Raw genomic sequence first — 26,012 nt, 5'->3', positions numbered from 1 at the left:
TGCGTACGATATAGATCGACGGTTCTAGGGTAAGTGCCGCGCCGTGAGGGCCATCACAGTTCTGTTACCCAGAGTTGCCAGATTAAGATTTATCTCCCACTTTACCCTTCTCCTTCCACGACGCTGTTCCTCCGTGCAATTCCTTCACAATGTCACGTGACTAATCCGGTACTGACAGAGAGAGGGTATCTTTCTTCCTCAATTCGAGTCAATTCCCCTGATCTGGAGACATTGCTCTTACCAGAAGACACACACCGTCTTCCCCACTTTGACACTACCTAAAGCACTGGCCAACCCTCAGAAGTCGCCGTGACTATGTACAAAGTATCGGCTACCTTGAACTAACCGAAAGCGAAGTAGCGTCAGGCGATCTGCCGACGATTTCTCTCGAAATAAGCTGCCACTAACATGTATATGTATTTTTTCCACTGTGTACGTATCATTGCTATACTGACCTTTCTGATGTTGTAAAAATCTCTGTGTGGAACTGCCTTTTGACTCGCAAGTTCTCTAAGCTCGTTCAGTAGTACATGTAATTGGAATTTTGACGAAAGATAACTCAGTCTTCTGTAGCAAAAAGATTTCAAAGGGCCATCAGCGATCATTGTACAAAGAAGATTCATATCTCTGACGAAAGTTGCCAAATCTGGATACGAATATGAAATTGGTTTTCCGTCAGCAAAATCTTCTTCGTTAGCATATACATTGAATACACCATTAACTGGAGCGATTTTGTAATTTTTCGACGGAGGAAATTCGCATTCCCATGGATCTCCTCTAGATGCAGGCGCGTGAACAGGGTGATCTACAAATAAAATGTCATCAACTTTTAATTCGTGCACTATCCAATTTTATAGATTGTAAGACCCAAGAATACTTGTATATGTGGTATCACTTATTGTTGGCGTGGAATAGCCCATACCTTCGCATACTATGATACATACCTGCGATGGCCTTGCGGTCATCATGCTGTACTTCATCGTCACTATTTATTGGTCTCTTGTCGATACTGCGTAAAAACCGTGAAGTAATAGAAGGGTAACTTTGCTTCGAATTATTCATATATTTCTCACGTATAGCCAGTGCTTGAACCAACATATGTGACGCTTGCTGGAGATCTTCCAAAGGTACCTAAAATATACATGTTGAATTATTTCGGGAAATCCTGCGTACCGAACGTTTAATATTAATATTTCTTTTATATAATAATATTTAATATTTAATTGTTTCTTTTAATCAGATGCACATCTTACAAACTATTGATGACATAACAAAATTATTGTAATATTAGTAGTAGTAGTAAACAGCATACTAGTACAGTGTATTCGTATAGCATTTTTGCACGTAAGAGAGTTAAGAGGGAGATATTAAGATCGAGTTATTTTTTTTTAAATGCATTACTTTATACCTTTATATGGAATGTGGCATTGTTTGTTAAGACAAATGTTATACTGTGTTTTTTACCTAGCTAAAATATTTTTAAAAATAAATATTTGAAATATTTTGTATGTCAACAGTGATTCATAAGCATAGCAACCGAAGAAAAGGTCTAAACTTTTTTTTATTTTTTTTTTATGTTTCTACTTCGTTATTCTTTTCTGAAGAGATATTTAACATCTACAATGTACAGTAGTAGATACATTAACATTTGGCTACGCCTAATTTGTTATGCCTAAACTGTTCGAGACAATATGACCCGAAAGTAAAATCAGGGTTAAACTTCACCTTGGCAACCTAGAAATTTTTAACTCTCTTTTATATAATCCTGTAGATTTTGACGAGCAAATTCCAAAAATCGAAGTTTTAATATTAGGAATTCACTGGTTTAAAAGTTATGCGTGTTGAAAGTTGAGCAATTTAAACGTTTTTGACAGTTAAGGGCGACGCCATATTGGTATGTACTCAGTGTCGTGCGTCGTCTAACTAGAGGAGCCGCTAGATGGGATTTTTTCAAAACTCACACACTACATAGAAGGGAAAAAGATTGACTAAAACACCTACTGCAAGTTAGTTGCCCAAATGTGTGTAGAACTGTGTAATTAAAGAGCTAATATCTGTATTAGTAATAAAATTACTGTACTCACGAAAATTAAATATTGAAAATTCATCGAATTGAAATTCAATTTTGTACATACTCCGGAAGTATCCTCTCCAGATATAGAAACTCTTTGAAAGTGTGGTACGAAATCATTTTCCTCGAGGTTGAAAATATGATCGACGTCATCTGGTATACCGGGTCCAAGCGAGGGTTCATAGTGACTACGACGTTCTTCTAGATCTTTGGCAGCTCTGGAAAAAATAGAATAAACATGTTTCCTCTGGCACTGACAAAAAAATTTGAATAAAATGCACGTTACATGTTAATAAATAAGTAAATAATACAATAATTCCTTTTCGATGTTTAGAATGCTAAACAGTCGATGATTATCGTGGAGGGCAAACGAGTCAAATCGCGTAATTATTCATGGCTGGTTCAGTCCTCTCGCCAACCGGTCGATGAACAGAATAAACGCAATTACTAAGAGTACATGAGATAGATAAGTGGACAGTAGCCCATTGCCAATAACGTGCAACAACGCAAACGAACAAAATGAATAAGCTATTAGTGGAAATCAAAATTGTTCTAACTTTCACGATATCATCGATACATCATTTTTATTTCGTTGTTGTAAACAAATTCGAATATAATTTGATTTAGATAATTCCTGGAAACGGTAATGCTCAAAAATATTCGGAAAACTTCAAATCAATTAATTAAATGGAGAAGTCCCTATAAAACAGTTTATTTTTTTATAAATTTCTGGAATTTGTTAGAGACTAATGCGCTAATCCTTTCGGAACTATAAAGGTATTTTATTTAACGTTATAAAGTGTAAACAAAATTTTTGCAACAATAAAATGATGATTAATACAAAAGAAATTGATCAGCATCGTAAATAGGTATTTTTCTGAAACTGAAACATTTGTTTCTGAAACCAATATCATTTTTTTTTTCAATTTATTTGACAATTGTAAGAACATGAACCAAAGGTGGTGTAAAAATGGCATATTTCAAAATGGTGGAACTTTAAACAATTCACTACGATTTTCGCAAGAACTTATCGCTGTACTTAGTTTTAAAAAGTGGTTAAAATTGAAAATTTGATTAAACCTTTTGGTGCATGTTCTGGGGAATATTATGAACTAATAGTGTGGAAAATTTAAAGTGGATCGGTGAAACAGTTCCTGACTAATATCCGGCATTAGTTTTGAAAACATGGGGTTGTGTGAATGTGTCTTTATGAGGTCATTTATTAACCCCACTACTACAACATAGTGTCAGAAATAAAAAAGAAAGGAAAAGAAAAAAAACGTGGAATTCATACCGGGTGGAAATTGTAAAGCGTTACAGACGAATATCTCCAAAAATATTGATTCTACGCAAAAATGTTTCAGATGAAAGTTGTTCAGTACCGAGGGGGACATCATACGGTGGGACTTTTATTATTCCCGGTGCACACTCCAAGGTGAAGTGAATGTCAACTTTCTTTTTTTAAATGTTTTTTTATCCACCATCAAATAGTACGTTTTAAGATGAGTTCAATGACCTATGACTCAAGGTCATTTAAGGTCAAACTTGCAGGGAGTTGCAAAAAAGGTGTGGACCTTTTATTTGTTCTTTAGTTTCGTATGTGTTCAAAATGAACACAATGCACTCACTTTGTTTCTTACTCTTTGCTCTTACTTCAATGCACTTAACAATTCTTTGTTTAAATGATTTTCTAAGTTTGCTCAACATTCCAACATTTATTACATAGGAAGTAAGTAGTCGAGTAGTGTTAAATCCGGCGAACGGAGCGGCCAGGCTACAGGACCTCCAAGACCTATCCACCATTCTGCAAAGATTTCATTCATTGCTGTTCGAGAGCATAGTGCATAGTGCGGAGGCGCACCGTCATCATGTATCCACATAACGCGCCTTTTATTTAGACGTAATTCTTCACATAATTGGGGTAGTACATCATGTAGGAAGTTAACATAAACTTGCCCAGTTAAATGTCCTTCGAAAAAGTGCGGGTCAGTGACAAAATTTTCGATAATGCCGCACCAGACGTTCAGTATCCATGGATTTTGAAACACCGTTGTTCGGATGTTCGGTGAAGGTCAAATTACGCATTTTCTGTTTATAGACATAGGCACTAGTCTTGCCGTGCATTATCAGTATCGCCCGCTTTTCGGCTTGGATTGGGGAAAAATTGTCCGCATAGAATGTGTTGAAAAATGCGGCGATATCAATTTAGGATGTTGGCTTACAGAACAACACCGCTGGAGAACGGTTACTCACCTGCAGAATCAATGTTCTCCAGGAAAATTTGGTCGCGGATTCCTGCCCTTCCAAAATATGTGAGGACTTATCTTAGAACACAAATTAACTATTAAGGAATGTAAAAGGAAAGAGAAGCAGGAGCAGTCGTACAACAAACGAGAACGTTCAAAACAAATTATCCGATTTGCGTAGAGACGATAAGTCCACGACCTTCAGGTCACCGACTTTGTTGAAGTTTAGCACACTCATAGATCTCGTTCTCCTGTTTACGAATATACCCCATTATAGGGTCAAATACTCAATAGCTTCCGAGATATTAACGATTAAAGTTTCATTACTCCCGTAAAATACAATATCTTTTTTCTCGGACAAGAGACGGTGTGGCGTGATAGTAACATGACATGTTTCCACATGGATGACCCGGGCTCAAATCCTGCCGACTGATTCAGAAATCTAATTAATCGAAGTTAATAATATACACATATATCGAGATAAATGACTCGTAATTAAAAGATGCAATAAAATTAAAAAGAAAATTGAATCAGTCGGTAGGATTTGACCCTTTTTTTAAAAGGATTTTGGCTTAACTTTACGTCAGGAAACCAGAAATTTTAGCTTTTTATATTTAATCCTGTAAATTTTTGCGAGAAAATGCCGAAAATCCAAGTTTCAATACTAAGAGATCGCTAGTTCAAAAGTTATACGTGTGTGAAGATATGCGATTTTCAGCGTTTCTGACAGGTAAGGGCGGCGCCATGTTGGCATGTAGTAATCGTCGCGCGTCGCTTAACGAGCGGAGCTGCTAGATACGGTGTACAAGTTGATGGATATTACAGTGGAAGATCCATCTGTTTCGTCAGTAAGCACAGCGAATTCTCGATATATGTCAACAATACGGGTCTTGCCAGCGTCATGTTTCGTCTAGGATACACAGCCAAGCCGTGTTATGTTTACACTCCTCAGCATTCGAGGCCTCTCGAGCTTCGTGGCCCCTCACGGGGTATACCTTGCGGTAGTGGGGATAGTTCCGCAACGTTTATCATCCAGGCCTTGACGACATATGTATATAGAGAAATCACTGTATTGCGGCGTGGTTTCACTATTGCCGTGAGATGATTGTCGACTTTTTCACCAAGATCCAATTGGATAAGCCGAAGTTAGGAGGGATTTCGGCATCTAGTTATCCTATAGTTCAGGTACAAAACATTCTGTTGGTTTCTGTTAGGTTTCCTGGGGGTCTGGTGGGCGGAGCCCCCTAGCCATGCAAGCGAGTAAGGATTGCAAGTTATATTTACAACTTTTTCTTTATTTGTGTGCGGGAAAGATATTTCCTCCCAAAGATCGGCGCTCTACGTTGACGGCTCAGCTCAGTGAGCGACGCGCGACGCTAGATACCAACATGGCGGTGCCCCTACCTGTCAAAAATGGTGAAAATCGCACATGTTTACACACGTATAACTTTTGAATTAGTGATCTCCTTGGTTTAAAACTTGGATTTTCGGCATTTTCTCGCAAAAAGTTAGAAATTTCTGATTTCCAGAGGTAAAGTTTAACCAAGATTTTTATTTGCTATTTATTTACACTATTTACAGGAAGTGCAAACAAAAATGCTAAAAACGACCTTAAAGTAACGCTGAATATAAAATTGTGATTTATGTACTAGTCAGTCGCTTTATGACCTTATCAATAATTGCAATACATGTATACAATAGGATCTGTAGGATCTGTATATAATAGGATCTCTTGTTGTTCGATTAGTTCGTGACCGAGAAAAATGTTGAAAAAACCCGATAGAGATTTTAAGGTTGTCGGGACCTAGATTATATTAATCATACGCTTCTTAATACTAGAATATAATCTGGGGATTGCACGGTTGTAGCAGCAAGATGAGAAGTGTACGCTAGAAGAATACGGGAGGTGTCGTAATATATATTTAAGTAAATATTGTTATAGACGAAATTAGATTGCGCATTATACATGCGCAATTATTGCACTTAACGCGGTAGTTAGGATGGAGTATTAGTTCGGTGCGTCACGGGCTGGCTGGGGCGAGGGGACGGGGTGAGCCGGAACTCGCCTTGGCCCCTCCTTACCGCGTGCGCACACCTCCTCCCTCGGCCGGGTGGAGAGACCCACGGGGTTACTCCACCCCCCGAGCGAGGGAGGGGTACTCCGAGCTGGGACTCGTACCGCCCAGCCGAACGACTCTCGGGTGGGGGGACCCCGTGTGGGTGGCCCGCGAGGGGTCCTGCTAGAGTAGGATCACATAGGGGGAGCTTGTTTCCCCGAGATGGGGTCGTAGTTGCCATGAGTAAGGGGGTGGTCTGCTATAAAATGTAAAATATTTTTTTTTACTCGTGACCTTTGCGAGTTATGACGGTCACCATCGTTTTCCAAAATTCATACCCCCATTTTTTCACACATTTATGAAGTAGGAGTCATTTGCAGTCAAAATGATATTCGGTAAAAAACCAATATTATGCATTGTTTACGAGAATATCGGCATCTGAGGTATCGAAGAAGTAAACTGGATTGTAAGTACTTTTGAATTTGTTTTGGAATATCAAAGAGGATATTTGTAACTTCAACCAATTACGAAATATTTGCTCGGACATTTATAGACGGACACCCTGTATATTGTAGAATCACCCCCTTACCTGTTGTACGCTCGGTTACCGACCGCCCTGTATAGCGAGTGTAACACAAATAAGTATAAATCAAGTAACTCATATACCTGAACGTTTAAACTGTTTAAGTCGTTAAGTCGTTCATTGTCAGAAGTTGCGCAATATCGCTCGACACCGACAGGCTTGTCTTACTGGGCAAGAGGTGCATTCGTAAACACAGATAGTTTAGTAGTATTTGCTTTTCAGAGTCTGTATGACTACCAGGTCAGGGTTTCCCGAAACGTCGCCGTAAATTGGAGACACTCCTAGCCGGGGATCATTTACCGAGTTATTTGGAACAGCTTATTACGACGCAATCTATTAGACTTACATACAGTAAACTATATTGTATGTCTATGCGTCAGTTGAATTTTGTTTTCTTCAAACATCAAAACCATTTATGAGGTTTTATAATACTTGAACTGTAGAAGGTAGGAACTCGTTAATAATATTTTCTATATCTGTTTTTTGATGAACCTGTGAAATTAAGGAACCCCCCATAGGACCTATCAGTATCGTTTCATATGTCAGAAATCTTAGAAAAGTCTATACTATGGACGCATAAAGCCCGGTAACTCTGAACAACGTTTATCTTTTGTTATATCATTGTTAAATATATAATAGGAGAAACTAAGTGCACATGTTCGTTCGTACTTCAATTATAGTGTTAGTAGCGATCACGTAATTGGATATTTAAAAGTTGTACAGGCGCATGGTCGCCGATGGGGAGCATAGTAGAAATGTAACGATAAACTCGCATACAAAATGTATGATTACACGGGCATTACACAAATTCTACCACTTACTCGTAACTGTGGACTCTGCGTAGCCAATATTTTTGTTGTTTAATAGTAATTTTGCAGTAGTAGACATTCACTGAAGCTTCATCCACTATCGTATACATACTCGGAATATATAGAGAAATAAATATTGTAATGTACTAAACAATGAAAAAGATTGGTGATAGTTTATTCAATTACTGTAACTAGTAATTCGCTGAAATGACGATAGTTTCGAAATCAAGTATCGTACCAACCAGAATCATTCAGCTACTACTGCGAGATGTGCAAGCTGAACTTCGACAAACTATTGCTACATTTACTTATTAACCAAGACTAATTAAAATTTGTAGATATATGAAGATCGCTGCTGGCCATCGAAATATCTCAGGCTTTATCCACGTAGGATCAGGCTGCGAATTTCGAACTTATTTGGAAAGCAATATGCATAGAGCAGTATACGTAGAGCAGTCCCGTTCAGCTATCGCCCGTGCGGGCAAAGAATTTGGTTCCCCGGGCATAAGCGACTTGGCGGGCAACGAACCACGCCCCCTTGTGATGGGTCAGCCTATAACAATATTTTTCCCGCTAATGTCACATTGCCCTCAGCTATGCCCGCGGGCATCGGCGGGCGCCCTTGCCCGCCGCAAGGCTTGCTAAACGGGACTGATGGAGAGTAATATAGGTAAAAGTAATTCAATGACAACTACCACGATCAAACTATTTTACTGGCGTTTACTGGCAACATTACTCATCAAAGAGTACATGTAATCGTTAATACCGCACTTTAATTTACCTCAAGAGTATCCTATTATCCCTCAGCCACCGTTTCGATTCGTTCGCACCAGCGAACATGTTACAGAATCCTTCCTGTTTCTTACTTTTCCTGCATACACGATATTAGTGTCAAAACGGCGAAACGCTTCGTCAAATTTTGTTTCTTTATTACTATTGTATTGTATTGCATTGTATTGTATCGTATTGTACTGTATCGTATTGTACTGTACTGTATTGTATTGTATTGTACTGCATTGTATTGTATTATATTGTACTGTATTGTATATTACTCCTTGCTTCTTCATCGGTAAGACTCAGAATGAAAATAACATCGTTCGCATACCATAATACTGTATTCACGTGTACCTATACTTCGTATTAGTTTCTATTATGCACCGTATTATCGATTTCGATTTATGTCGTTCTGATTCTGAACTTCAGTTGCATAACGTAATTTCAAATAGACTGTTAGACTCACGAAATATTTGTACGAACCGTCGGAAAAGGACCGAAGCCTCCATATATCATATTCGACGTTATTAAAAATAAGCATTAACTAATATTCTACAAGTGCATTCACAGCCATCATTCACCCTTTCAGCAGATAATGCGAAATTCTTTCTTAGCGTTCCACTCACTGTACCTCTATAATTGCAACACTTGTGACAACGAAACTAATCATTTTGAACGTATAAGGAAATCATTTAACACGCACGCGATCTTTCAATATGTATTAACTTGACTCTTCGGATTGTGTGTCGCAACGCACGAATGAAAGATATAGTTGATTCGAGATAAAATGCCGTGCACAGATTGTAAATCAATGGAAGCGAAATAGGTACGAACGTTCGTGAACCGTATTTATCCGAACTGTTTCGACAAAATCAAAAATCAATGATTCAAGTTGCAATGAAATGACCACCTATGTACGTTGTAACTACCAACAAATAGAGACTCTGGTTATGAGAAACTGCACCGATTCGTTGCTTCGAATATTCGCAAAATTATATTGTATTTCAGACACTAATTTACTTGGTAAATATCTGGATAAAAAAAAAGGGAATAAACCTCTCGCAGAGTGATTTCTCGATGACAGAATGACTAGACAAGAAATAATACGTATGTACGTACAATGTCGGAAAAGGAAATTCTTCGAACTGTCACAAGCACGTAACAAAAGATATAAGGGTTGCACGTTTCGCCTAATCCGGTTCACTTCCAATCTTGTCGATAAACGTTGGCAAAGTTGAATTATTCAGACGTACAGTGAACGCAATATCGAAGCGTAAAATATCTATGAATCGCCAGACCGACTCACACGGCCTAGTCTCGAAAACACTAGCCGCGAGTTCGGAAAAGGTTATCGGTAACTGATCGTTGGTCTTGCGTGTGTCCACGGGCGTAATTTCTCGTGGTCGTGGTCGTGGTCGTGGACCAGAAATGATTGAAATCTCACGCAGTGCATAACGCGAAACAGGTCACTTCGTGCCGGCTGTCTCACGACGACTGAACAGGACGCAAGTCGCGGTCGCGACCGTGAGGGCCGCCGAAGCTGAAGCCCAAGTGTAAGCTACCCCCTTCCTGCCTTCCTGCTTCGTGCGCGTGTCACAGTGTTATCGAAGTCCGTGCGAGTGCGAGCACAGCACTATACGTAACAAATCTCCCTCAATATATATAACCGCGTTACGTTCGCTACATTTTCACAATTAGAACAACTGTTCGTTTACTCGAAAATTTCGATAAAGGTAAGCTACTTTGTTATTATAATAATTTTGTTTATACCAAAATGTGGTTGCAAACACGTAGTAGCTCTCGCAGAAAATATTCGATCAAAATCTTGAATATGATTATTGATACAATTATTCAAGACTCTATCGAAAACGAAACGTAATATTCTCTATCTGCAATAGGAACATGTTAATAAAAACACGTACTTCCTTGAAAATCCAACGTCCTCACCCATAAGTACTCCAATTCACAACATGAGTTGTCAAGGCTTAAATGTTTTCCCCTGTCTACCACCCAATTTTCTTAATTCCACGAAACTGGAAGAAGATCAGAACAATATCGAAAGCGTAACCAAAGGAATAATCCTAACCACGCAATCGTCAGATCAAGTCGAAACTCAACCTTTAATTTCCAACCCAGAGTCACCATCGTGTGACAAAATAAACTCAAGCAAATTAAAACTACTTTGATTTTCTCCGAATCCAAATAAGATCCCCACCCTCTTTTCATAGTATGTTCGAACTACCCAAAATTTGGCGACTTTTTAACATCCCCCTTTGAAAATTTGAGAAGGATTATTATTGTTAGCACAGGCAACGTCAGTGACATCGAGCATTAGTGTCTTTGGAATAAAAAAAGCTATACAGTACAATGATGAGGGCATGAATCTCAACTCACTATGTATCTGTAGAAACAGTTGATGAACTGTTGCACCATGCTGACACATACGCACGACTCGGACATGCACATATTCAATGTAATAGTAGCTGCAGTTTTTCGCGAATATCTCCGAAACTATGGCTGAGCGGCGGTTACATGTATAGGAAAAAGTTGTTCGGAATGTCGAGTTTTACATACCCACCAAGTTTCATCTCGATCGGCCACCAGTGCCTTTCGGAATAATATCCTTAGTTATTAGTAAATTAATTTACTAGATGACACGTGAAAGACATTTTTAAAGAAATGTAATTTGTTGGAAACGCGGAGAACTAGTAATCAATATTTTTGTTGAATGAAAATTTGTAAATATTCGATCTCAAAGGTAGTTACCATTACTGTTTTCATGCGATTCCAACAAACGCAACATTTTCATAATTTCTTTTACGCGTTGTCTAGTAAACTAATCATTCTATTAATCTTTCTAATAAACTAATCTTAAAACTTAATTATCAATTTATGTTAATGAGTCCATTGATAGTAGTTTCGCTTACTTGACAGTTAGTTGTCTTTGTATTAACAGTTTCTTCTCGATCTGTTCGATTGGAAACTGCGGCACTTCGTAGGGTGCTGAAATTTCATTTGGTAATTCTTGTGGTGCTAGCCTCAAAGAAGATCCAGCAACTGCTCCCGCTACGCTAGATTCCAACCCAAACACTGGACTTTCACTACCTGCAATACAAAGAATCGCGTATGTACACAGTGTTATTGCTATTTTCGTAAAGCACGTAGTTAGACTTTTATTAAAAGAAAAAAGAAAAATACAGAAATGCATTTGGGGGACATGTCTCGATTGAAATGTCGAAAGTAAGATCCACTTCCTTATAAAGTACTTGTTTGCGGAAATATGTTGATTCGTGCACGTGTACTCGTGCCCTCCTACGGGAGATCGCGTGGGGGCGACACAAATCCGTATGCAGCACTATAGTCCGCGTCGCACCGCGTTCGTACCGTACGCGTCTGTAGCATACCGCGTTCACACTGCAGTGCGCCCATACCGAACCGAGTCCGAAGGATACCGCGTCCACACCTTATTGTTAGACCATATAGTACATATATAGGAAAGCGAAGAATTCAGTGAAGAAAAGACGTCGGGAACGTGTGACGTCACAAGATAATTCCAAAATGGCTTACAGCCCTTCATTATACTACCTTAACAAAACATATAGAATAAACATTTCTATCTGAAAAATACTTTATATATTGATTATTTCATGATAAAATGCCAAATTCTTTGCTAGCGAAGAATGTCCCATTAAATTTCGTCGTCTATTTTTTACAACGCGTGATTCAACCTATGCACCTAAGCGCATTTAACCTAATCTCGATACATAATCTGCTGTCGATCGTTGTCACAGTCCGTCAGCCAGTAACCACAGTATCTGTGATGGATACATGCAACGTTGCGCGAAAAGGCGTGGTGTGTTGCCCGTCGATTTGTTTATTCCGAAGCAGTCAAATACACTGCCCGTATGAGCGATAGCTGAAAAGCAATGGGCTAACGGGGTGGCAAGACGCCATGTCGTATGGGTTCGAAGTGGTGACATTGTATTGATGCGAAGCTGAGAAAAGATTCCCTGGCAGGACTGCGGTGACTTTTCTAGATAGGAATACGCGGCCGATTGGATCAGAGTGGAAGAGGCAGACCTCGTTTTACACGCATTTTCGGCTGTAGTCGAAATATTTGTCTACAGCGGTCACACAAACTGTGTAGCGCGTGACGTTCGGCGTCAAAACATTGGGTCTACGGGCGCGGCTGAGGTGGGGATAGGCAGGCCGAATGATTGGCTCGATTTGTTTATGTACTGTTCCCGGGGCTGTTCTGTATGGAGAAGTTTATGACAGGTCATTACTGTCAGTTTCTCGCCGTTCCAAGGAAAATTTTTTGGCAGAATATTTCCCTGCGTGTCCATCGTCAACGTTTTTCACGACGGCAACGAACCAGAACGTTCATAACTTCCGCCGTGTTTACTTGAGTTGTTTTATGAATTGTTTCACCATACAGATTGTCAAATGATATTTTCTTTTGTTACCATAGTAATAAATTATTATTTTGTTTGTTATAACGTGTAAATTCCTTAACACATTGAGCGCCGTATCGGCCACTTAAAGCCCAAACCAGCAAAAAAAAATCCGCATTATCGTGGGGCCGGTGCTCAAGCGATAGACTCAGAAACCCGCATTTTCGCGGGGCCGGCGCTCAATGTGTTAACAACGTATTCCCCACCTATTGCCACGACGAACTCTGAAGAGTTCTGCTTAATAGCTGTTTAAATCAATACAGCATGTTCATTGTGCCTCGTTCCCGCCACGCCAGTTGCCGGACAGAATATTCTCGCCGAGAATCTTTCCCAAGTGCTTGACAGTAAACGTTTCTGGGAACCCGTAGGGTTCTTGTAGCAGACGATACGCTGCGCTGTGTCTTTGTTCCGAGCATCTCGAACCCTCTCAAGTGGCTTTCCGAAACCCCAAGATACGTATAAATGCGGAAAATCGTCAAGCACGACGGACTGGCAGGTATAAATTCGGCGTAATGCGCCACTCATATCGTACGTGTCTAAGGTGGATCGAGCACCACAGCCGTCGCAGGAGGCAAAACGCGCAGCGGAAACCAGTAGGCGATGCCTTGGAGAACCGGTCGAAAATAACAGTTAATTCCAAAGCCTGGTGTACAATGTCGTAGAAAAACATTAAGTAATGTAAATAAAAGATTATGTTTCTATAGTTATCCATGTAAATCACAGCGACCTTACTCCCCGTGTTACGATATAGCTCCAACTTTTTCCTCTACGTGTTACTGCCGCACGAGTTTAGTTTACGAGACGTTTATAAAAATAGGATTGATACTTTTTCGGTCGCATCGATTGGAGATGATTTAATTAATTTTAAGTCATATTTGTCTAATTTTGCTAATAAATTTTATTATTAATGGTACATAACTGGAAATACACATAACCCAGACCTATTACAGTCAAACCAGTTTTTGTGCGGTAGATAGGAACCGCATAAAAGAAACCGCACAAAAAAAAATATTCAGAAACTTCATAAATAGCTACGACAAATTACGAAATCGCGAGAAAGTGCTTCCCAAACAAAATAAATAATTAAATTACACATGGAAACATTTTTAAACAAATTTAATTTCTCATTTTATACATGGAGAAATTTTCAAAATGCACATAATTCAATACTACTCGTCGTAGTCCGAAACGCGCATCTTCTTATGATGAGAACATTACAAGGGTGATATAATGCCAACACCGTTGGCATTCATATACCGCATAAAAGAAAATCGCACAAAAAAAAAATCACATAGAAAAAGACCGTACAAAAACAAGCTTCACTGTATTTATTATTTATACATTTTCATAAGACCCCTGGACAGCCGGATGATTCCAACTGCAAGACGCAAGAGCGTCTAACGGCACTTTACTACCCCATAAAAGCGCGGAATAGTACCGGGGTAACTTCTGACTTCCGCCCACTGACCTGTGGCTTTTTCGGTGCGCGGACCATATACCACAAGGCTCGGCGGCGTGAAGAAAACCAATCATTGCGATCGGTCCTTACTACCTGTGCGTTTAACTAACAATAGAAGTGGTTGTAATATCGAGCCGGCTGGTCCCCTCATAGTCCTGCAGTAACCAGCCTGCAGTCGCAAACCTTCCCTTCTCAGCAAGAGATCGAGCAGTTCGAAGACTCGTCTACCTCTAACAAGACTAGTTTGTAACGTGTCTAATCCCGGCTCTCCGGGATTCCACCCCTCCCTCCTTTCTGTTACCCTTGCGTGCCAAGCTATCGTGTCCCTTAGTTATTCAGAGAAAAGAAAGATCACAAGCTGTCGTGAATAAAAGATTTCGTGGGATAGTTTACCGGGAACTGGTGAGACCAGTTCAGGGCGACCACTCGAGTGGCCCACTTACAATTAGACGTGATCGAATAGAGGATAGACGCGGTTCGCGGGTCCCCATGTTGTGGTGGTTGCCTATTTCCGTGCTTTATCTTTGCTTCTAGTTTCCCCTTCCCGAAAAATGTAAACGACACTTGTGAGCCTCCCACTTTGCCGAAGTTACCAACCAGCCATGGCTCAGTTGGTAACATCAGACCCATCGGGGCTCCATGGTGTGAGTTTTGTCTCCTATGGCTTGCACTATTTGCGTTGTAAACCCCGAGTTTCCTCCCATACTTCTTAACGAGATTAGCTCCCAGAGAGCCAACACCTCCCTGATCGTAGCATCTTCAGAGATTTGCGAATTCGCTACTGTTTTAACGTGAGTTGTCTCCTTCTTCCCAACTCATTTGGGGAATTTTTATAGGAAGGGGTAGGGCCATGTCTCTTGCGTGTTGCAGTCGGAACTATCCGGCTGTCCGGAGGCCTTAAGAAAATAAATAATAAATAATAGGTCTGGGTTATGTATATTTCCAGTTAATTAATTCCAACATTAATTTCAATTTAATTTAAATTTAACCCATATCATCTCCAACCACCGAGGCGACCGAAAAAATATTGAATATATTTTCATAAAATTAAAGCCGAGTAGCTATAAAATGTATAGGAAAACGTTGTTTACCATATTGTGACAAAATATTTCAAGGCCATTAAGATCGGAGAGGTTGCCCTATTGTAAATAATTCTTTCAAATAAGTTTTCCTGATATGCTTGAATATTGCATTTCATTTTCATCTGAACAGCAGATGATCAACACACACCATTAACTACTTGTATTATCAAATAAAGGTCTTTGAATTATCCTGGTGAATCTTAAAATTAGTGCTTTCATAGTAGTAACAAGAGGCCTTTGACCTAAGAAGTGTACAATGTTCAATGTACCTGAAAAATTACCATCATTCGTTGCCTCTTTTGTTTTCTCCAACCATTCTGTTACAGAATTTCGTTTATATGCGCTTAAGTATTCATGATCATTATCCAGCACCATCATCTGAACCGTTCTATGCGACTGAAAAGATTTTCAATTCGGAGGTCATCCAGTTAATTCCTTAACTGATCAAGTTTGTCGATCGTCTGTTGCAATTACGCTTCATATGCATATTGCACTTCTATTCGCGATAGTCTGAATGAGTCTAATTAATAGTTGCAACTGGTTCGACGTGTGTCGACATTGTTTTTATACGTGCAGACACAGGTGAAAGAGGTTACGGGTACGAGTAATAAGAACGACTGACCTTACAATTACAGAATTCTCCCCATAACGAGGGGTCCCCCCTCGGAACCAGTCAACCGGTAAACACATTCGACGACTGAACCTGCAAGAGGTCAAGGTGCGTTGAGACTCATACCAACGCAAGCGAAGCAAAAGATTGCATCTTTTCCAATTTTTTACTTTTTCTTTATAAAACTTTTATCATCCTATTCATCTCGTTTTTCTAATTAAATTATAGGGATGGGAGGAAAGAAGGAAAGTGGAAGCGATGCAAGAAAGATATATAAGATGGGTGCTAGGGTTATAATGGGTGACACCGGAATATATGGTGAGAGAGGAAACGAGAAGAGAAGAATTAAGAACGAGGAGTGCAAGGAGGGCGTGGAAATTTGAAGAAAGGCTAAAAGAAGGAAGAGGAAGAGAATGGGCAATGCGATGTCTAGAACAGATAGAAGCCAGAGCAAAAGAAGGAAAGAAATTATCTAAATTAGAGGAAGGAAGAAAGAAATTTATAGAAGAGAGAGGGAATAGAAGAAAATTAGAAGAGGGGGATAACGAAGAGAGAGAGGAGGAGTGGAAAAGGATAGAAAACAGAGAAAAAGGGATAGAGAAAGAGATATAAGATATAAGGATTGCTTTAAAGAGATAAGAGTGGAGGAGACGCCAGAATATATAAAGAAAGGGTTGAAAGAATAAAAATGGATTAGAATAGCGCAGTACAGATTGGGGAATAAAATGAGAGGAGGGAGATACTGGGAGGGGAAGATGAAAGACGGTGCAGAAGGTGTGGGCTAGAAGAAGGAGACTTGGGAACATATGTTAGAAAGGTGCAGAGAAGAAGAAGGAGTGGAAGTAGGGATTCAGGAGATGGTGAAAGGGATATTGACGGAAGACGGAAGGGGGGAGGGGTGGATGGAATAATTAGACAGAGAAAGACAGAAAGTGCAGGATGGAAGATGAGACGGAGAGGGGGGGGGATAAGAGCAATGAAAAGAATAGAAGCATAAGAGAGAGAGAGAGAGAGAGAGAGAGAGAGAGAGAGAGAGAGAGAGAGAGAGAGAGAGAGAGAGAGAGTGAAAAAAAGAAAAGAAGGAAACGTTAACAAAAAATTGTAAAGGAAACGGGTTCACTATTGTAACCCATACATACATGCAAAAGTGTTTGAGAAACTGATACAAGTTATATACATTCTGAAAATTTCATCGAAATTGGTTAATTGGTAAATGAGTTATAAAACGATAAAAAATGGTAAAAATCGCAGTTATGGAAAATAGGGCGCAGGTTGAAAATAATAAAAAACTGTAATTTTTGCAATGAGGAGAACCTACAAGAAAATGTGAAATCTGTTTCGAGCCTCTAGTAGCAACGTTATTTATCAAATATTTGATATGTCCCAATGACCGCTCCGATGAACTACTAAGATTATCGTGACCTGCATTCGATGGCTTTACGAAATTCTATGCAAAATACCAGTAACAGCATAAATTTAAGAGAAACCGTTGACTGTTTTCGACAGATACAACGACACTGTTTTGGCTTTCAAAACCGTGATGCCCGAGACTCTCTAGATTTCCTAAGTAGCAGTGGCTATACATATGTACATTCGAACATATATTATTCGATCAGATTAACCATACGCGCAACATTCCCCCGTCTATAAATACACGTTTTCGTGTGTATTTAGATTCACGTTTCTGTTCCACTTCGCACAGTCACCGTGTAAAAATATATCGCTTTTAGAGAAGTATACAATTCCGTAAATCATCGGTAGTTCAATTTGGTGATGATCCAAACCTTGTAACCTTGCCGACGATTGCGGGAACCGTATCGTAGGATTCGTAACGAGTCGTTTACGTACTTTCCGTAGTTCATAAATATGTTCCAGATAAGATATGATAGGTTCAGCTATCTTCTTTTACCGCCGAGCGAGCTATATCGGGTCCATTTTTATTATACCGGTACATTTAATATAGTTACTCTCAAAAATATTCGGATAGTAAAGCAATTTGACTTTTTATCTTCGTTAATTATAAAAAATTCGAATTTGAGGCTTCCTTCTTGAGAAGCATCATCTACTGTTACTTAAAATCTTTCTATATTGTCATTTGATGGATCTTGTGTTTAATAATTTTAATTCAATAAACTCTCTCTCTCTCTCTCTCCCTTCTCTCTCTCTCTCTCTCTCTCTCTCTCTCTCTCTCTCTCTCTCTCTCCGTTGGATACACTTGCCAAAAAACTTGTTGACAGTCAACTAGAATTAGTAAGAAAATAGACGGAAACAAAAAGATGTGATTCATCCTAACAAAGCCTTCATATTTGAAGAATTATTAAACGTAAATTGTGTGAATTATTTAAAATGTATCAAAACGACTAAAGTACGAAGTTCAGCTAAAAAGGTATTTTAAAACACAATATCAATGAAACTACATTTACTTCATAAACTTTCTATTAAATAGAAAATATAACTAGTAAATAAGATATTTTACAATTTCGATTAATTAGTACTGCAGCATTATATAGAAAGGTACGGTAATAATAAGTATTTAATAAGTATTTATAACTATCTATAAGATATTGTTAATCGTTAACAACGATAAATGATAATAAAGTTGTGTCACTTGTTGTCCGAGTACTTTGGGAGCAAATGTATATTGAACGATACGTGAAACATATCGTGTGGAATACTACTAGATTGACAACGATCTGTAGTTTACCATTACCATTATCGATCAATAAGTTACGATCGCGTTGAAGGTTTTTAAGCGCATAACAAAATTATGTTATAGTGACGAGCACAGACGATCGACAATTAAAAAATCTTAGATGAATATGTACCGCCGCTTGCACGGTTCGAAACACGATTTGTTCACGCACAATGTCGCACAAATCACAAATATGTTGCACCGATAGCAGACCGGACACCTGTACGACTAGGAAAATATGCAACTGAATAATGTACAACTTGATAACTGTAAAATCAAAACAAGGCGCGTCTAGTTTGCACTTCGGAGGGAACTGACTACTTTAGCTGTTCGCAAGTATCGAATACACTGACTCTGCAGCCTGTAGCCTGTAGCCCGCAGCTTGCAGTCTGTAGCGCGGAGTTGGCACTTGGTAGAGATCGTAGAATCTATATACGCGCGCGAGCGCACGTACGCACACGTTCACTTTATATATGTACAAGTGCGTCTACTACCAACACAGCTTTCTGCAACTGTGAAGCTCTTCCAAAAGAACACGTCCAATACGCCACGCGATTCCCTACGTACACATTTTCGTATCGACCTTAAGAAATTGATAGGGTAAGGGACCCAATTACTGTGCCTATATTAATTATACTTATTTTTAAAGCATACTGAATATTAAACCCGAGATATTAAATTTTTCACAGGACAGGCTACATGTATTTCTTGGAAAAAAAAAAATAAAACGAGAAATAAATACTGAAAAATACATTGTATACATACTTTAAGAAAAGTCGCGGTAAAACCAACAACTGTAACTCTCCTCCTCACAGCAGAAATGTTGAAAAAATTCGATTTTTATTGTTTTTGACAATGAGGGCCCACAACAAAAAATCTGAAAAAATTTAACGACATTGCCTGTTATAGTACCTTATCAGGGAACGAATCACTAGAATAGCGTGTTTTCATATTTTCGAGAAATCTGTATTTTTCCGATTTTTGGGGGGTTTTTCATTTTTTACGACCTCAGTCTGCAACAAAAAAATCTGAAAAATTCTCTAAAATGCGCCTTAGAATTCAAAATATGCAACCTATTTTTCAGAATTTTTCGAAGCATCGGAGAGCGAAAAATTCGCGGAAACGCGCGAAATCTACTTTACCCTACAACTACCCTCAGGAGCAAGCTAGGGTAGCACCGGTCAGCTTCCAAATGGTTCAATAGTCATTGAAAAAACTCCAAGGGCAGTTTTGACCATCTTAATCGGCTAGACCCTTTCCGCCTTGGTTTTATTAAGCATTTATTAACGAAAAACACGGGTCACTCAGACCGCGGTTATAGCTAACAGATTTCGGCTCGGCGACAGATCCCGCTGAGACACTAGTATCGTCGGAATTATATCACATTTGGTATCATTTTCATTAGAAAAATGCCACGAATATGTTGGTGAAAGTCCCATAAAAAAATAATGAAGAATAAAGAAGTTTTGTAATTGGATTAGTAGTGGTATCCTGTTCTCACACCGATATACCCGTCTCGTGATATCTTTACACTCCTCGGCGTCCGAGGCCACTCGAGCTTCACTGTTCTTTTCTACGTTCGGCACTGCATCAAAGAATAGTACAATCTTCTAGACGGCATTTGCCGCTGCCAGGCCCATGTTTTTGACATGCAGCGTGTAGGACAGGTATGTTTACACTCATCGGCGACCGAGGCCTCGGTGGCGAGTCCTTTTCTATGTACGTTCTGCGCGGATCAAAGAATAGTCTCTCTTGGACCATACACGACGCTGACAAGACCCATGTTGTTGACATATATCGAGAATTCACTGTACTCCTGGTAACCTGAATATGGAATCAGCATTTTTCTGTTCTCGAATAATTTAAAAATCGATTTTGCATTCAGCGATATCGAAAAAAATCACAATCATGTAGAATTTTGTTGAAGTTTTTCGTAATTTTCCGTTAAGCAGAACAGAAGAAATAAAGCATAATTCGCTAAAGCGAACTCACCCTGTAACTACCTGGGACTGACAAAGTTCTGAGAATAACTGTTTCAAACAGATTATGAAAATCACTTTTAAGCCGGAACATTTATAATGTACTATTTCGTTTATAACTATTTCCAGAACTGAAACGGATATTATAACTGTTTTCAATCCGTGATAACTACCCTTATGGCGGAGGTACCAGCGTTTGACCCCCTTATCCGGTTATACTCTTTTATTTATCTGTATTTTCATAATTTTCAGATGTTTAGACTTAATATTATATTTTATAGAATAAAAGTATTTATTTCGGATTCAATAAGCAAATACATGTCGATAAAAGCGAGCCCATCCTCATCTTTTACATAATCAATTCAAGTTCTTATTAATATTTGTCATTTCGGAGTTGAGCATCAATTAAGAGCTTTGGCAATACAATGTAAAAAAAAACTCGGGAGATGGTTAATCGGATTGGCCTTTGATCGGTTCATATTTTAAATGGTGGATAATAATCAGTTGATTCTACGTATTCATGAGTCTTACCTATTCTTGTAGTGTGACTTGATTTACTAAACTTGGATACATAGGATGAGGGACCCAATTACTGTAGGGGTGACAATTACAATAATTACACTTATTTTTAAAGCATAATGAATATGAAAAAAGAGATATTAAATTTTTTTAAATTAAAATCAGTTAATGAACGACCTAATAAGTTACAGTAACCGAAGTTAAATAACGATTTGGAAGGGAAACAATTTTCAGCTATACTATTAGTAAAGAATATATTTACCATCATCTTCGGAGTCTATAAGAAAACTTGGTGGCCGCAGGTAAAGATCATCCTGCCACGGGTTAACTCCTCTGCTTGACATATTTCCGAATGACCACTTCAAATATCACAAGTTTATTTTGAGAAAAGCTTTTTCCTCGCTGGCGTCCGACGTTTCAAATCATTCGTTTGAAACCAAAAACTCTAATGTTAACCGTAGCGCTGTCGTTAATAACTGAGTTTAATGGTCCGACGTTGAGCTAACTATAGTTACCCATTCGCCGTTATGACACACACACGTGCTAATTGCACTGTTTAGCATTCGAATAAACACTGTTTGACACTTAAATTCCTTGTTCGCTATCGATACTACCCCACCCAGACGAACTATATTCGAAACGTAGATTTAATACAAATGTTCATAATTTTGCCGGTTATAAATTTTCCTATGAAAATTACGCCACAAATCACCGTACTTCAGAAACTTATGCTCCAACACGGAACAGACTGATCGAAGAAACCTGACTGGCACACACCGAGTATATGAAACATTAAAAACTGTTAATGCGAATAGACGACCGTCGAGCAAGATAAACTGTTGTACAACGAATGTCAGTTATCTTGTTTCTATTCACGTACTGAAACTTACGAACGGCCTAGCAAACTGTGCGTGAACGGCCAGGAAACCTTCGTACGGTGGCAAAAATACTATTCAGTTCGAGAAGGGAAGACAGTGACGTCGAAAGCAACAAAGATGTCGGCTCTTTGCCAATTTTCAAAAACGTCTGCTGGTATTGACATGAAGCTTACTAAGTGTATACAGAGTATCTCACCTAGTATTACGTCGATATTATTGTTTATTATCTGTAGCAAGAAATGTTTCAAATAAAAATTCAATGTTATTAATTTGTTTATAATGGACGCGTAAAAGGTCTGTGCAGTTCAATTTTTGGCCCATGCAGTTTGGCAATTACATATCTATCTCTTACAAAAAGGAAGTACATTTTGTGTGTCGAAAAATGATTAGCTTAGTAGGTATTGTCATTCGAATATTGGAAGAAAATCTATATAACACGGATGAATGCCTAACGGAAACTAAATGTCTGCATTAGAACAATGCTTGAATACTTCTCAGCTAATTACATTTCACAAGGCTGTCGGATGCGATCGTTTTTGTTACGGTAACATTGGTAAGAAAATAATGTTTTCTTAAAATTGGCATTGTTCAACTTCAAGGATTGATACTTTTTTTAAATAGAGAATGCATCTTCAAAAAAATGAAGGTGACCTTGTAGTGAACGTAGAAAAGAACAGCGAAGCTCGAGGGGCTTGGTCGCTGAGAAGTGTAAACATAGCAAGGATCGGGTATATTAGTACGAGACCACTATCAAACCAATAACAAAACTTCTTTATTTTTCATTATTTCTTTATCGGACTTTCACCAATATATACGAGGAATTTTTTTTATTAAAATAATACAAAATATGATACAATTCCGATGATATTTACTTGTGTAATAAACGATGGAAGTTTCCGACGCAAAGAAAGACAGCGTATGAGAAAGAAAGAAACGCGGAGAGTCGATGCGTTCTGGAAAGATAAAACACGGGCGTGAGCTCAAGCCTTTGAATAATTTTTTATTATTGATTATTTTTTTATGAGACTGTTATGTCCTAGAAAGGACAAATGCTAATTTAGATAAACTAGACGCAGTCTTGAACCTCCCTGCATTCACCGGTTTCGGTTCAGGGGATTTAGAATCCGGGAAACAACAACGAAAACAGTCTAATAATGTTAAAAAAAGTTTTGTTTATTTAAATATTGGCATCTACATTAATCAATAGATAATTAGTTAAAATATGAAACTAAGGGAACTTGAAGTCTAGTTCTGATTGATTTGAAAGCTAGGATAACTGTTCACTATGAGTATTGTAGTATACCAGGGTTCTAAGCTAAATCACCCAACGCGTTCTATCCTGCGCAGGAAAGTTTTTATTCTGGTTCTGAGTTTACAGAGATTGTGCTTACTCAGCCTAGACTATGACTCGACTCGTGTTTGACTCGGATTTTACTCGGACTCAACTCAACGACTTGAGCTCGAATAAGTCTCTACCCCCGTCTTCAAATCGTCCTGATTGGCCGGCCCTGAATTAGCCTTCTTAGCCAATCAGGTACTACTTCGGGGACTCCTTGCGCCCTTGACGCGCTTTATCTAAACGTGGGGGCGACCCCGGAAATTTGGCAGCTTCCGGGACCCTTCGGAAAACTCAAGGTTTATGGTACCCGCACGAGCTGTTGAGGCCGAAGGTAAAAAACGGGTTCCATAAACTCGCTCAACTATTTGCATGCCAAATGTTGCTAATTGTACGTGCCGATGGCCGCTACAGTATAAATGTTTATATTTATTTATTTTGATTTTGATTTTAATTAAGAGGTTTTTAATAAGAGGTAGCTCGTTCGTGGAAAAGATCACTCTTCACTACGAATATTTAGTTATTTTCACTGGTGTTGGTTCTACTTGTTTCGACGGATCGAGTCCACTGGACTAACTGATCCTCAGGGGAAGCGACTCGTTTTATAGGCCAATTTCTTCTTTGTTCTCTATTTTGTGGAAATTTTCTATTGTTTCATAGTTCTTGGTAATCATTTTTCTTAGGAAATCACATTACTGCGCCATGGCTAGGATTTAGTTTCACCGGATGTTCGCAGATTCTTCGATTTAGATATCGGAAATTTTTCTACGGAGTCTGTGGTATCGATTTCTTTATTTCAGCGAGTGCTTATTACGCTGTTGTTTTAGATTTGGATATCGGCAATTCTTCTAAGATGTCTGTGATCAGCTAGTTGCTTGTCGATTTCTTTGTATGAATCTTTGCACGTCGTACCGCCCCCATCTTCTTCGCTAGTCAGTCTCTTCAAGTCGGTCTCTTCAGTGCGGGTGATTCTTCATCTCCTTCGTCGATCATATCTTGTTATGCGTTCTTTAATGAAACTCATGGGCTTCATTAATTATTGTGTGTTTTTTTTCTGTTTCGGTGAGTGACCCTTCAGTATTTTAATTGTTTCATAATTACTTGAGGAGTCTTGGAGTTTGAATTCTGAATTTTATTTCTAAAAGGATGTTTAATTCGTTGAACAGAATTTAAACTGGGTAATATTAATAGTGTTCATTTTTTCAAAGTTCAATCTTAAGAATTCTCGTTAATCTGCGGAATTTAGTTTCTTGAATCTAATGCTGTTAATCGTATAATTGTAATATTTTCTTAAAACATTGGTTAACATTTTATTGATTCATATTTCCTGCGTAACATCGGCGGAAAAATTCAATTAACGATTAGTTGTCATTTGTGACCAAACCACGGGACCTGACAAGACTTTCACCAATATATTTGTGGAATTTTTCTGATTAAAATGATACCAAACACGATATCATTCGGATCATATTTACACTCATATAATTTAATAATATGATTATTAATATAATTGCCGTTAATATAATTCCGTTAATATAATTGCGACCGAGGCCACTCGACCTTCGGAGCCACAGTTAGTGATTTTTACGATCTAGGGGGACAAAACTATTTTAGCGTTATTTTAAGACATAAAGCCATAGTAAAGTAGGAAATTGGATTCGGGGAAGTAAGCGAAATGCGGAAGAAAGCAAGCGTAGTCGGGCCGGCCTAATGGCCGGACCTTCTGTCCGCCCCCTCACTAGACTAACCCTAACCAATTTGAACTATACGTTTCTATGTCAATTGCAAGTAAAAAGTCAAACTTACGGTCGCGATGTGGATCAATGTTATGTGGCGTTGTAGAACTGTCAGCATCACCTTCGCCATTTAAATCATAGTAAATTCTGCCGTCTTCTCCATTTATATTCTCCTCCACGGCATTTACATCTACGTACTCCTCCTCCATATTTCTAAAAACAAATATTCATTTCCCACTTTGTGAAATACATTTCAATTTGCATCGAAATAAACTACTGCAACGAGCTATATACAGTTCAATAAATGGAAGATTTTCAGAAAATGCTTAGATGAGTATTGAATAATAATTATAAATTTATTTCCAGATTTGTGTGGAATATTCTTATGTATAATTTATAATTATTATCTTTTATATATGTAGTGATAGAGCTAGTATTTCTTTTGTAAAATAATAAGTATCATTTTCAATTAGTTCTTTAGTCAATAAAAATATATTACTTAAAATTTATGTAGCATCCAAAATGCATTTTTACGTCTGAAATATTAAAAAAAAAAATTATATACCAAACAAAGGGTTTCGAACCTGGGCCTACCACGTACAAAGCTCAGCTCGCTGCTGCTACGCCACACTGATAATTGGTAACGTTGTGAACTAAATTGGCATTTTTACGGTTATATCGAAACTTTAATTACAAATACCTCGACTATTTGTCTTTATAACTATTG

The 26,012-nt window shown here is 38.5% G+C and overlaps 1 protein-coding gene across 19 annotated transcripts in view; it reads right to left on the bottom strand.

The window, feature by feature from the left end:
- The window catches only part of Ampdeam (AMP deaminase), a 33,684-nt gene that overhangs the window by 6,153 nt on the left and 1,519 nt on the right, over positions 1-26,012 (bottom strand). For 3 of the 19 annotated variants that reach the window (XM_076788000.1, XM_076787999.1, XM_076788001.1), the window contains exons 2-6: positions 25,356-25,498; positions 11,468-11,645; positions 2,085-2,289; positions 945-1,131; positions 456-805 (exon numbers count right to left, since the gene is read on the bottom strand). In XM_076788000.1, coding sequence (XP_076644115.1) covers positions 456-805; positions 945-1,131; positions 2,085-2,289; positions 11,468-11,645; positions 25,356-25,494 — 1,059 coding nt within the window. In that variant the 5' untranslated portion in view covers positions 25,495-25,498. Of the gene's footprint in view, positions 1-455; positions 806-944; positions 1,132-2,084; positions 2,290-2,357; positions 2,758-4,324; positions 4,668-8,547; positions 8,638-8,818; positions 9,174-9,659; positions 10,250-10,462; positions 10,574-11,467; positions 11,646-15,804; positions 15,932-18,970; positions 19,188-19,602; positions 19,715-21,597; positions 22,251-25,355; positions 25,499-26,012 lie in introns of those variants that run through there. The other 16 variants (XM_076788014.1, XM_076788002.1, XM_076788005.1 and 13 more) reach the window with 16 other exon arrangements.

This window comes from Halictus rubicundus, chromosome 5, assembly GCF_050948215.1.
Source record: "Halictus rubicundus isolate RS-2024b chromosome 5, iyHalRubi1_principal, whole genome shotgun sequence".
NCBI lineage: Eukaryota > Metazoa > Arthropoda > Insecta > Hymenoptera > Halictidae > Halictus > Halictus rubicundus.
This window is presented reverse-complemented; position numbering and strand designations above follow the sequence as displayed.